Raw genomic sequence first — 14,130 nt, forward strand, 5'->3', positions numbered from 1 at the left:
AGATGGTCTCTACATTTAAGTTAATTTTTTTGTGCATTAATTTTAAGAAACACTTTTAATTGATTTGATAGGTTGAGAAAGCAAAAGTAATAGCTGATGAAGCAGTAAAATTACAGAAAGAAATTGATTTACGATGTCAACATAAAATAGCTGAAATGGTAGCACTTATGGAAAAACATAAGGTAATTTTTTCTTTTTGTGTAATGAAATTTATTGGAGCCATTCTTATGCATGAAAATGGTGACATTAAGATAGCATTCTGGTTTGATAGAGAAAATTATTGTCTGTGCACTAACAACTAATTATAGCTGGAATATCCTTGATCTCCCATTTCTCGAAGTTTGAGTCTTAACCACACAAAGCTGAGCTTGGGTGTAATTTCTTTGCAGCAATCTCTCCTTTATCGTCTATGATAGATGGAAGTGCTCACTATCTGAATTTTCCTAGTAGACTCTTACAGTACTTTCCACCTTATATTTATTTGAGTACATATGTAGGATATGTTTCCTGTTAATATTTGTGTCCTCTATGTGTCTAACATGGATGAGGCTAAATAAATTTTTATCAGTGGAATAAATGTATGAAAAGCTTAATGTTTGTTGTGTTTGCGAATGTGCTCTATTTTTAATTGTTGTGTTAAAGTAATCATTCTGATTCTGTTAGCGAATTAAGCCTTATTCCCATCAAGGTTTGGAGAGAAGGTGGGCTATACTTAACCTATTCATGTTTAAAAATTGTTGCTGGGATGTAGTATTATGAGATAACCAATGAGGATTTAAAAAACTTGTAAAGTAAGTTTATGAACTCATAGGTTTAAACATATTTGGTATGTCTCTATTCAATACAGTTTTTATCCATGCTGATACTCAAATTGTCTCGTCTTTGGCCAGTGAGAGCCTCTTCAAACTGGCTGGCAAGTTCTTTTGACTTGCCCTTATAGTGCCTGATAGCTTTCTTGCTTTCTGTTATGACAAAATGTTCAACTCATCTTGTATTTCCTGCCCCAGAAATGGAATCATCCCGTTTTCAAAGGGGTCCTGGTGTTTCTAGCCTATTTTTAAAAGTATGAAATTCAATGTTTCCAATTAAAAAGAATTACATCTTGTTCTTATGATAGGTTATGTCCAAGACAGTTATTTTATATTTCATTGTTTATGTAATTGAAAAATTAGAAAAATATGCTCAAATATATATATTACTGAATTCATAAACATCATTTTCTTCAAATATTAAATGCTCAAGGATTCCAGTCATATTAAAACATCTATTTGGGTTCTCATATTCTTAAAATGTTTTTTTTCTGTTTAATATAGCACCAGTATGATAAAATTGTTGAAGAAAGAGACTCAGAATTAGGACTTTATAAGAATAAAGAACAAGAACAGTCAGCAGTAAAAGCATCTTTGGTGAGATATAGAACAAATAGCCCAAAAAGCCAATTTTCATGTCAACAATGTTAAAGAATAATATTAAATAAAACCATAATTTTTCAGCTATAGAATAAAAGAATCTGAGATCTTAAAGTGCTCTTACAGATCTTTTAGTTAAGTGGGTTTCCAATGTATTTATATTTATTTATTTATTTATTTATTTATTTATTTATTTATTTATTTATTTATTTATTTATTTGGGAAAGGGGAACAGGACTTTATTGGGGAACAGTGTGTACTTCCAGGCTTTTTTTTTTCCAAGTCAAGTTGTTGTCCTTTCAATCTTAGTTGTGGAGGGTGCCATTTAGCTGCAAGTTGTCCTTTCAGTCTTACAAGTTGTCCTTTCAGTCTTAGTTGTAGAGGGTGCAGCTCAGCTCCAGGTCCAGTTGCCCTTTCTAGTTGCAGGGGGTGCAGCCCACCATCCCTTGCAGGAGTCGAACCAGCAACCTTGTGGTTGAGAGGATGCGCTCCAACCAAGTGAGCCATCCGTGAGCTCAGCAGCAGCTCAGCGGCAGCTCAGCGGCAGCTCAGCTCAAGGTGCTGTGTTGAATCTTAGTTGCAGGGGGTGGAGCCCACCATCCCTTGTGGGACTCGAGGAGTTGAACCAGCAGCCTTGAGGTTGAAAGCCCACTGGTCCATGTGGGAATCGAACCGGCAGCCTTCTGAGTTAGGAGCATGGAGCTCTAACCGCCTGAGCCACTGGGCCGGCCCCCAGTTTAGTTTTTGAAATGGTAGAATGAACTCTTTTTTTTTCAAGTGAAAAGTTATAAACTCTAAGTTACAAATAACTTTGGAGCTCTGATTATGAGATTGGGAGAGGAGGGATGGGATAGATTGGGAGAGGATGAGGAGGAAATTACATAGTGTTAAATATTTCTTTAGAGCAAACTATAATATAAAAATTTGTATAGATTAAATCTTTAGTTATGTTTAACTAGCAGCCTTCATATCAGTAGGCTTTTAAAGTGTATATATTTTATGAGTGAACTTTTTTCTCTATAAAACAATGTATTTGAACCACTAGTTCGCATTTATATGCACTTTCAAACTTCGTGTTTCTTTTTCTTTAGGAGATTGAACTATCTAATCTAAAAAATGAACTTTCGTCTCTTAAGAAACAACTTGAAATAGAAAGAGAGAAAAAAGTAGGTTTGTGGCATTATAAAATAACTAATTGTAAGGTTTAGGTGCAACTTTTTGTTTGTATAAACATGTCTTATTAGAAAATAACATTTGGATAACTAGGGATTAAAAATACAGTTTCTCCCCCATTAGCTTTTTTTGAGAAGTATTTAGCATATTGCCTTATTTAAATACAGAGGATGCAAAAAAATGCATTAAAATTGTAATACTCAATGTATACCAATAACAAAAGATGAATACAAGTCACGTTTGACTTCTGCAATTACAAGATGTGCTCAAGGTGGTTACCAATCAGCATCCAGACACTTCTGATGATGGCGAACTACTGCTTGAGCAACATTGATTAAAGGGTCCACTTGTATACATTTTTTTTGGCACCTCTGGTATTATACACATATAAATATAGGTAGACTTTAGGAGTAGCAGTGCTTTCAGATATAAGTATTTGAGAAATATTATCTCATAATAAAATGCTTATGTATTTAGATATGTTTTTTAGCTATTCATGTTTCAGAAGAAAACAATGTCTTATGTTTTTGTAGTGTTTGCAATTTACAAAGTGATTTGACTCATACTTTAAAATGACAAACACTTTTTATTTCTTTTTGTATTATTGGCAGTATGCTGAGTTCCCTACTTAAATCTAATTTAATCCTTACAACAATGCTATAAGCAATACTTATCATCTTCATTTTTACAGAGGTTAGATTATTTAGATCAAGATCACATAATAAAAAATAGAAATGCTTAGAATTCAAACCTAGGTCTATTTTGTATGATTCCAAATCCTGTTCTTTTAATCACTGTTCAACAGCCAGATAACATGCACTTTCAATTTCAAGGCATCTTTGCAGTTGTTTACTGTGTCTCCTTCATTTAATTCCTTTCTCCACCTATGGAAAAATCTCACACATATTTCATCATGCAAAGGTGACCTTACTGTGTATAAGTATTCTCATAGCACTTTGTTCTTATATTAAATAGTTATGTCTCTCTGTGCCCCCATTATATTTCAAGTTCTTCAGGGGCTAGGATTATGTTTTATTTGTCTTTGTTTCCCTTAGCACAGTGCTTTTAAAAATTTTCTGTTTTCAGTAAATGTCTTTCAAAGGAATAACTAAATGGCTTTTCTTTACCTGTAATAGTAACATACATGTTTGCCTTTATCCTACTGTTTCAGTAGAAGAGGAATCCTTCCTTGTCTTTGACTACTCCTGAAGTTCATTTTTCACAATTTTTTCCAGTTTTCTTGATATATAATTGACATACAACACTGTATAAGTTTAAGGTGTATAGCACAATGATTTGATTTACATGTATTATGAAATGATTACCATAATAAGTTTAGTTAACATTCTTCATCTCATATAGATACAAAAAAGGAAAAGAAAACATTTGTTTTTTTCCTTGAGATAAGAATTCTTAGGATTTACTGTCTTAACAAATTTCAGATATTCCATTCAACAGAATTAACTATAGTCATGATATTATACATTGCATCCCTAGGACATATTTATCTTGTAATTTGAAGTTTGTACCTTTTGACCACCTCTATCCAATTCCCCATCCTCCTACTCCACTCTAATCACAAATCTAATCCCTTTTCTATAGCTTTTTAAAAATTCCACATATAAGTGAGATTGTACATTATTTGCCTTTCTCTAATTTATTTCACTTAGCATAATGCTCTCAAGGTTCATCCATGTTGTCACAAATGGCAGGATTTCCTCTTTTCAATATTGCTGAATAATATTCCATTTTGTGTGTGTGTGTGTTTATGTATGTATGTGTCGATACATACATACATATATATAAAAAACACTTAGGTCATTCCCTTATTTTGGCTATTGTAAAAAATGTTGCTGTGAATATGGATGTACAGATAGCTCTTTGATTTAGTGTTTTTGTTTCCTTTGGATATATTCCCAGAAGTGGAATTGCTGGATCCCATGATGGTTTTTTTAAAAAAAGTTTTTGGAGACCCTCCATACTGTTTTCCATTGTGGCTGTACCGGTTTACAGTTCCACGAGCACTGCATTGGGGTTCCTTTCATCCTTGTCAGCACTTGTTATCTCTTGTATTTTTGATGACAGCCATTCTCATAGGTGTGAGGGGATATTTCATTGTGGTTTTGATTTGCATCCCTGAAAATTAGTGATTTTGAGCACCTTTACATGTACCTGTTTGCCATTTATATAACTTCTTTGGAAAAATGTCTATTCAGATCCTTTGCACATTTTAAAAATTGGGTTTTTGGTTTTTTTGCTATTGGGTTCTTTGTATATTTTTGATATTAACCCCTTATCAAATATATGATTTGCAATTTTCCCCTGTTCTCTAGAATGTCATTTCATTTGTTGATTGTTTTTTTGTGTGCAGGAGCTTTTTAGTTTGATGTAGTCCCCCTTGTTTATTTTTGATTTTGGTGTCATATCCAAAAAATGATTGCCAAGACCCATGTCAAGGAGCTGTTTTCCTCTAGGAGTTTTGGGGTTTCCAGTCTTACATTTAAGTCTTTAACCCATTTCATGTTCATTTTTGTGAGTGGTGTAAAATAGGGGTCTTGTTTCATTTTTACATGTGAATATTCAGTTTTCCAAACATCGTTTATTGAAGAGACTGCCTTTTCTCCATCGAGTATTCTTGGCACCCTTGTCAAATATTAGTTGACCATATATGCATGGGTTTATTTCTGGACTCTCAATTCTGTTCCATTGGTCTATGTGTCTGTTTTTATGCCACTACCATAGGTTTTATTTCTGTAACTTTATAAAATAGCTTAAAATCAGGATGTGTGATACTTCCCACTTTGTTCTTTCTCAGGAGTGTTTTGGCTACTTGGGGTCTTTTATGGTTTCATATAAATTTTAGGATTTTTTTAAAAAAAGATTTTATTGGGGAAGGGGAACAGGACTTTATTGGGGAACAGTGTGTACTTCCAGGACTTTTTCTCCAAGTCAAGTTGTTGTCCTTTCAATCTTAGTTGTGGAGGGCGCAGCTCAGCTCCAGGTCCAGTTGCTATTGCTAGTTGCAGGGGGCGCAGCCCACCATCCCTTGTGGGAGTCAAACCGGCAACCTTGTGGTTGAGAGGATGCACTCCAACCAACTGAGCCATCCAGGAGCTCAGTGGCAGCTCAGCTCAAGGTGCCCTGTTCAATCTTAGTTGCAGGGGGCGCTGCCCACCATCCCGTGTGAGACTCGAGGAATTGAACTGGCAAATCTTCCTGTGGTTGAGAGCCCACTGGCACGTGGGAATCGAACCGGCAGCCTTCAGAGTTAGGAGCATGGAGCTCTAACCGCCTGAGCCACCAGGCCGGCCACGGAGTTTTGTTTAACGTGTGTAAAACGTGCTAATGTAATCTTGATAGGGATTGCATTGACTCTATAGATGGCTTTGGATAATACAGACATTTTAACAATATTAATTTTCCAGTCCATGAACACGGGATACCTTTCCAATTTTTTATGTCTTCTTTAATTTATTTCATTAATGTCTTGTAGTTTGCAGTGTAGATATTTTTCACTTCCTTGGTTAATTTATTCCTAAGTATGTTATGGTTTTTGATGCTGTTGTAAATAAGATCATTTATTTATTTTTCAGATAATATTGCTAGTGTATAGAAATGCTACTGATTTTTGTATGTGAGTTTTGTATCCTGCAACTTTGCTGGATTTGTTTATCAGTTCTAACAGATTTTTGGAGATGTCTTTAGGATTTTCTATATAGGAAATCATGTCATTTGCAAATAGAGACAGTTTTACCTCTTCCTTTCCAATCTGGTGCCTTTTATTTCTTTTTCTTGCCTGATTTGTCTGGCTGGGACTTTCAGTATTATGTTGAATAAGAGTGGTGAGAGTAGGCATTCTTGTCTTGTTACTGACCTTAGAGGTATATGATCCTTTTAATGTGCTGTTGAATTCTGTTTGCTAATATTTTGTTGAGGACTTGTGCATCTATTTTTGTCAAGGATATTGGCCTGTAATTTTCTTTTCTTGTAGTGCCGTTCTCTGGCTTTGGTAACAGGATAATGCTGGCCTTGTAAAATGAATTTGGAAGTGTTCCTTCCTCCTCAAATTTTTTGGCAGGTTTTGAAAAGGATTGGCATTAATTCTTCTTTAAATGTTTGGTAGAATTCACCAGTAAATTCATCAGGTGGTGGACTTTTATTGTTGGGAGATTTTTTAATCCAATTTTCCTTACTTGTTATTGGTCTGTTCACATTTTCTATTTCCTCATGATTCAGTTTTGGTAGGTGTATGTTTTACGAATTTATCCATTTCTTTTTAAAAATAAGATTTTTATTAAAATATAGCCTACATACAATATTATATTAGTTTCATGTGTACACAATAGTTATTCAACACTTATATACCTAAAGAAGTGATCACCATGATAAGTCCAGCAACCATCTGACATGGTACTATGCTATCACAATATTATTGACTATATTCCCCATGCTGCATATTACATCCCCATGACTTACTTGTTGTATACCTGGAAAGTTGAACCCCTTACTCCCCTCAACCCCAACCCCTTCTTAAAATTTTTCAATTACAGTTGACATTCAATATTATTTTATATTAATTTCAGGTGTACAGCATAGTGGTTAGACATTTATATAATTGACAAAGTGATCCCCTGACTAGTCTAGTACCCACCTGGCACTAAACATAGTTATTACCATATTGTTGACTATATTCCCTATGCTTTACTTTACATTCCCATGACTGTTTTGTAACTATCAGTTTGTACTTCTTAATGCCTTCATCTTTTTCACCCTGTCCCCCTATTTATCTGACACCCTTCCCATCTATCACTGTAATAAATCTAGTGCCCCTCTGACACCATACGTAGTTATTACAACATTATTGACTATATTCCTTATGCTGTACCCTACATACCCATGCTACCCAGTAGCAACCAATCTGTACTTCTTAATCCCTACGCCTTTTTCACCCATTCCCAACCCCCCTTGCATCTGGCAACCATCAAAATTTTCTCTGTATGTATGAGTTTGTTTCTGTTTTGTTTGTTTGTTTATTTTGTTCTTTAGATTCCACGTATAAGCAAAATCACATTGCACCTGTTTTTCCCTGTCTGACATACTTCACTCAGCACAATACCCTTCAGGTCCATCCATGCTGCTGCAATTGGCGAGAACCCATTCATTCTCTTCCATTGCAGAGAAATATTCCATTGTGTATATATGTATCACCTACTCTTTATTCATTCATCCATCAATGGACTCCTAGGCTGCCTCCACATCTTGGCCATTGTAAGCAATGAACATATGGAAGTACGGTTCCCCTTGAAGTAGAGTTTTGGGTTTCTTCGGATAAATGCTCAGAGGTGGAATTATTGGGTCCTTCTTTGTCTTTTATTATAGCCTTTGTTTTAAAGTCAATTTTGTCTGGTATAAGTATTGCTACTCCAGATTTTAAAATTTTTTTTTATTTTTTGTTTTCATGAAATATCTTTTTCCATCCCTTTACTCTCTGTGTGTCTTTCAATCTGAAGTGATTCTCTTGTAGTCAGCATATGTAAGGGTTGTGTTTTCTTACCCATTCAGCCCTTCTGTGTCTTTTGATTGGGGCATTTAATCCATTTACATTAAAAGTAATTGTTGATAGATATGTAATTATTGTCATTTTATTATTCATAATTTTGATCTTTTTTTTCCATCTTAAAGAAGTTCCTCTAACATTCCTTGTAATACTGGTTTGGTGGTGATGAACTCCTTTAGCTTTTTCTTGTCTTGGAAGCTCTTTATCTGTCCTTTGATTTTAAATGATAGCTTTGCTGGGTAGAGTAACCTTGGTTCTAGGTCCTGACTTCTTATCACGTTGAATATTTCTTGCCAGTCCCTTCTGGCCTGCAAAGTTTCTGTTGAGAAATCAGCCGACTATTTGTGGGAGCTCCCTTATAAGTTACTGTTAGGGTGGAGCAAAAATAATTGCGTTTTTTGCAATTTTTAACCTTTTAAACCGCAATTACTTTTGCACCAATATAATAGTTACCTTTCTCTTGCTGCTTTTAGGATTCTCTCTTTGTCTTCAATCTTTGCCATGTTAATTATAATGTGTGTTGGTGTGGGCCTGTTTGGATTTATCTTGTTTAGGACTCTTTGTGGTTCCTGGACCTGTATGTCTGTTTCCTTCGCCAGGTTAGGAAAGTTTTCAGTCATTATTTCTTCAAATAGGTTCTCAATCCCTTGTTTTCTTCTCCTTCTGGTACTCCTCTGATGCAAATGTTAGCTTGCTGTTGTCCCAGAGGTCTCTTATCCTCATTTTTTTGGATTCTTTTTTCTGTTCTTATTGGGTATTTTCTGCTACTTTGTCTTCCAAATCACTGATTTGACCTTCTGCTTCATCTAGTCTACTCTTCATTTAGTTATTGTATTCGTCACTTCTGACTGGTTCTTTTTCATGGTTTCTATGTCCTTTTTTATGCTTTCTATCCCTTTGTTGAAGTTCTGACTAAATTTGTATGGGCATCTGTATAACCATTGTTTTGAACTCTGTCTCTGGTAGGTTGTTTGCCTCCATTTTGTTTAGTTCTTTTTCTGGAGTTTTCTGGAGTTCTTTTATTTGGGAAGTGGTTTTTTTTGTTTCCTTATTTTGGCTGCCTCCCTGTTTGTGTCTGTGTCTGAGGTAAATCTGCTATATCTCCCAATCTTGGCCAGGTGGCCTTATGTAGTAGGTGCCCTATGTGGCCCCGGTATAGTCTTTCTGGTCACCTGCTCTGGGTGCTCCAGGAGTGTCCCTTGTGTGGGTTATGTATGCTCTCCTATTATAGTTGAGCTTTGATTGCTATCGGCATGTCAATAGGTGGTATTGACCCTCAGGCTGATTGGCTGTGGGGTTTGGCCACGTCAACAGCTTACAGGCTGCTGTGTGTGTGTGTGGGGGTACTTACCCTACTGAATGGGATTTGCCCCAGCGGGCTCTGCTGCCTGTTGAGACTTCCCTTTGTGTGTGCTACTGTAGGGCTAATTGGGTTGTCCTCTGCTGTGGTCTGAAACAAACCTCCAAGTATTAGGTTGGTGCAAAAGTTATTGCGGTTTTTGCAATTTTTAACCTTTTAAACTGCAATTATTTTTGCATCAACCCAATGTGTCGGTTCTTGGGGCCTCTTGGGAGGCTCCGGTGCAAGCCCAGGTCTCCCACTGCCTGTGACTGGGCAGGGACTACCTGGTAGGAGCTACAAAGCAATCCACAATTGTTCACTCCCTGTGGCAAACCTGGAGGTATGTGGGAGAGGCCACACTGTGAACTGAGGACATCTACCACCAGTGCTGGGCCTGCGGTAGCTCTGTAAAAAGCCAGGACACCCGAGACCTGTTGCCACCTTCTGGCTCTCTTGAGGTTCATCAACTGATAAAGCATCGTGTGGTACAGAAGTTGGGGTAGGCGGGGTCTCAGGGAGTCACTAAAGTGGGAAGAGTTGTGGTCACCAGCTTAATGTAGATTCTTGTTTGGTGCCAGTGCTGAGTCTGGAGCTATGCAGGAAAAGTCTCAGAGCACACTGAGATCAGCCGCCACCCACCTGGGGCCCGCAGACTCTGATAGTTTTCCAAGAAAGAGTGCAGTGTGGGCGGGGCTGGATACTTGCTGAGAAAGTGTCTCTGGCGTTGGGGGAGTTGGGTGGGGCTGAGTCCCAGCAGAGCTCATCAGACCAATTCATGTTCAGATTTGGCTATACTGTGGGGGAGGACTCAGCACAAGAAAGATGGCACCCTCCTGCTGCCTGCACAGGAGATGGGCCCCTCACAGGGAAAATGGCAACTGTCCTCCAACACTTGCCTCGAGGCCAGATACCTCAGTCTGCCCCTTCTATGCCTCCGATGCCCCCCAAGTCACTGTCCCTCTGTGGGAGCCCAGGATGAGTTCCTGCAAGTGAGTGAGTCTGTGCACGGGCCCTGGTGAGGACATCTTGGTTTCCTGCAGCCCTCCGTCCCACCCGGATTGTCAGAATCCTCACTGTTTTTCATAGCCAGATGTGGAGGCTCCTCTTCTCGGTACCAGTTCTCCAGGCTGGGGATCCTAGTGTGGAGGTGAGGTTCCTTGCTCTTCTGGGGGGAAATTCCGCAGCCGAGATATTCCTCCTGATTCTCAACCACCACACGGAGGTTTGGGGCTAGTCCATTTCACGTTTCTACCACTTCTACCAGCCTTGATGTAGCTTCTTTATATCCTTAGTTATAAAATTTCTGTTCAGCAAGACTTCAGATTGTTCTCCAGGTTGATTGTTGTATAATTTAGTTGTAATTTTAATATGTTCAGAGAAGGAAGCAGGCACGGTGTTTATGTACTCCACCATCTTGGCTCTCTCTCTTCTTTTTTGTTTATGTAGGTGTTTATTGCTGTAAACTTTCCTGTTAGAACTGCTTACTTCCAGTAAGGTTTGGTATGCCATGTTTCCATTTTCACTTGTTTCAAGATATTTTTGACTTCCCTTTTGATTTCGTTTTTACCCATTAATTGTTCATTGATTGTGTTGTTTGATTTTCACATGTTTGAATTTTCAAGTTTTTCTCCTATTACTGATTTCTAATTTCATACAATTGTGGTTGGAAAACATATTTTGTATGATTTCAGTTTTCTTAAATTTATTAAGACTTGTGACCTAACATAGGATTTATTCTGAAGATGTTCCATATATATTTGAGGATGGATATTGTTTTATTGGATGGAAAGGTATATCTGTTAGATCTGTTTGGTCTAAAGTATAGCTGATGTCCAGTGTTTACTTACTGATTTCTGTGATTTATCCCTTGTTGAAGGTAGGGTACTGAAGTTCCCTACTACTATTCTATTGTTTATTTCTCTCTTCAGATATATTAGTATTTGCTTAATACATTCAGATGCTCCTCTGAGGTGCATGTATTTTTACAATTGTTATATTTTCTTGATGAATTGACCCCTTTATCGTTATATAATGACTTTCTTTGTCTCTTGTTACAACTTTTGATTTAAAGTCTATTTTGTCTGATATATGTATAGCAACTCCTCTCTTTTGGTTTCTATTTGTATGGCATATCTTTTTCCAGCTCTTCGTTTTCAGGCTATGAGTGTCTTTAAAGCTTAAGTGTAGGACAGCATATTATCATAGACAGCATATTATTGGGTCATGTTTATTTATCCATTCAGCCACTCTATGTCTTTTCCTTGGAGAATTTAGTCCATTTGCATTTAAAGTAATTATTTTTAGGTAAGGACTTACTAATGCCATCTAATTTTTTTTCTGGCTATTTTGTAGTTCTGAAGATCAACCATTGGTGGTTGATAGGATATATAATAAGAACAATGACTACTGTTATATCAGTTTACTGCCATCTTCTTTCATAGTGAAGTGGGTTCTCTGGTTAGGAACAACACAGTGGGAGAGATACAATGGTGTACACAAGGCATTCAGTGAAGATAGATATTAGCACAGGCATCATGGGCAGGCAAGGCAAGTTTTCCTAACCTTCTGTGCATTAGAACTTTTCCTTCTCTGAGAACTTTACGGCTCCTTGGGGGCTATACCAGTTCTGTTTTCTAGATGACTGTCATATTAAAGCATACTACATATTCTTTCTGTAGTCCAGGGTTAATTTTTCTTTTTCTTTTCTTTTCTTTTTACTACTGAATACACACACTCTAGTCCCTAGCAAGAGTGATATATCATTTCCTCTGTATTTTGTACTTTTCTCTAAATTTTTTTTAATCCCTGATCTCTGTTAATTTCATGTTGAAAGTTCATTATACAAAGTCAACACACACAGAAAAAGTGAATTTTGCCTCTAAAGGCCCATAATATTTTGGATCTCTTTGCAGCTCTTCACTGTTAATTATTTGTGTGTATCCCTTAGTTTACAATCCAGTCTCTCCACTTAATTTTATGAATGAGAAAGTTGAAATTCAGAGTTTTGCAAGACTTAGTTAAGATTCCACAGATACATGCTAGAGACTTACCAGAATTAAAAAAAGGTAATTCAAAACCAAATAACACATTTCTATAGAGAAGAACTAATTTTTCTATTTTCTTTTTATTGTTTTTTTATAAAATTTAGAGGTCAGTACTCTTTCTTGTTAATACTTCTTAAGAAAGATTTTGATAATATGAGCATTTGTGATAATAGTAATGACTACATTTATGTACTTGATATTTTCATAGGAAAAACTCAAAAGAGAGGCACAAGGAAACACAGTTACTGTCAAAGAAAAAAGAGACAAGGTAAGAATTTTAAATAATTCTCAGTTTTTCTTTCAACCAATTCATTTTTCTAACATCTTAGACAAATTTTTTTGTTCATAAAAAGGAAAAGAACATGTAAGGTGTATCACACAACTTCATTTCCTACATGTTTCTTGCTACTTATTAATTTAAAAGCATTAGCTAAAAATTTAAAGCATTTGTCATTTGGAGATTTAGAGATTTCAATCTTCTGTAATTAAAATTATCTTAAATTAGTTAGATACTTATGTGTTTCTGGGGAAATTTCCAGTGTTAGAGGAAAAATATTTTCATTATATATTCTAAAGCTTATGTTTAGATTATGTCTAATTTTGGGTTTTGAGAGGGCTAAGTAAATGATATTGTGCTTTCCCCACTTAAGTCTGAACCAATTGAGAAAGACAATGAAAACCAAAATAATATCTTTATTATTGATAACTAGTATTGGGAAATTTAGCTTATATTTAAAGGCAAAAGGATTTCTTAATCCTGAAATTCCAAATTAGACAAATTTACCTTCTCTGTCACAGGTAAATCTGGACTGGGACAAATCTATACACTTAATGGCTTGCCTTTGTAAAGCATATGGCATAAAGGAACACAGCAGAATGTGTGCTTCCTCTGGTACCCAAGAGGAAGAGTAAGGAAGGGGCTGGACTATATATGTGCCCAGTTCCTCCTTCCAAATTCACCAATCCCAGTAAGTCATTGCTTCTTCCCTGAGGAAACAGGTTAGGAATGTTACCCTACTGGTGTTCCCCATGAAAGGAAATAACCAGGTGTGTGGAAAAGGGGTACCTCAGCCTCTAATCCATTTGGTAATATAAGATTATTACAGAATTCTAATTGCAAATTACAGTTAAAATGATTAAGTACTATTTGTACAGTGATGTAGTCTTCTAAGTCCCCACAGAGGTTGCTTTGCCTATAAACTAAAACTGACAGAGTAGTTCAAAACAGTTTATTTGTTAGGTATAGACAGTGCTACAATTTTTTACATTTGGGTTTAAAGAAAGAGAAGAAGGAAAGAAATATTGTATATTTCTGTGAGTGAATATTGAGTGCTTTGTATGTCCCAGATACTGTGGTAGGCACTTGAAAACATATTTGGAGAATTATTATCGTATTAAAATTAGGCAACAGGGCTAGATATAGTCTAAGGGAAGTGTCTGATGAAGATAAATCAGTTGGTTAAACTCTAGTATTCGTTTCTAAATGTAGAATATTTATATCATAAAAGTATATATCCCATAGTGTTGTAGAGTTATTTTGATTCATGTATAGTTCCAGTATTATGTGCCTATTATTTTTTATCTGCTATCAAGTAGATTACTAAT

General features: G+C 36.2%; 1 protein-coding gene across 1 annotated transcript in view; it reads left to right on the forward strand.

Moving 5' to 3' along the window:
* The window catches only part of SYCP1 (synaptonemal complex protein 1), an 81,188-nt gene that overhangs the window by 58,374 nt on the left and 8,684 nt on the right, over positions 1–14,130 (forward strand). Inside the window, exons 25-28 of the mRNA XM_019730552.3 lie at positions 72–182; positions 1,314–1,406; positions 2,501–2,575; positions 12,734–12,793. Coding sequence (XP_019586111.3) covers positions 72–182; positions 1,314–1,406; positions 2,501–2,575; positions 12,734–12,793 — 339 coding nt within the window. The remainder of the gene's footprint in view (positions 1–71; positions 183–1,313; positions 1,407–2,500; positions 2,576–12,733; positions 12,794–14,130) is intronic.

This window comes from Rhinolophus sinicus, chromosome 7 (assembly GCF_057876585.1).
Source record: "Rhinolophus sinicus isolate RSI-liver-muscle chromosome 7, RSI-T2T, whole genome shotgun sequence".
Classification (NCBI taxonomy): domain Eukaryota; kingdom Metazoa; phylum Chordata; class Mammalia; order Chiroptera; family Rhinolophidae; genus Rhinolophus; species Rhinolophus sinicus.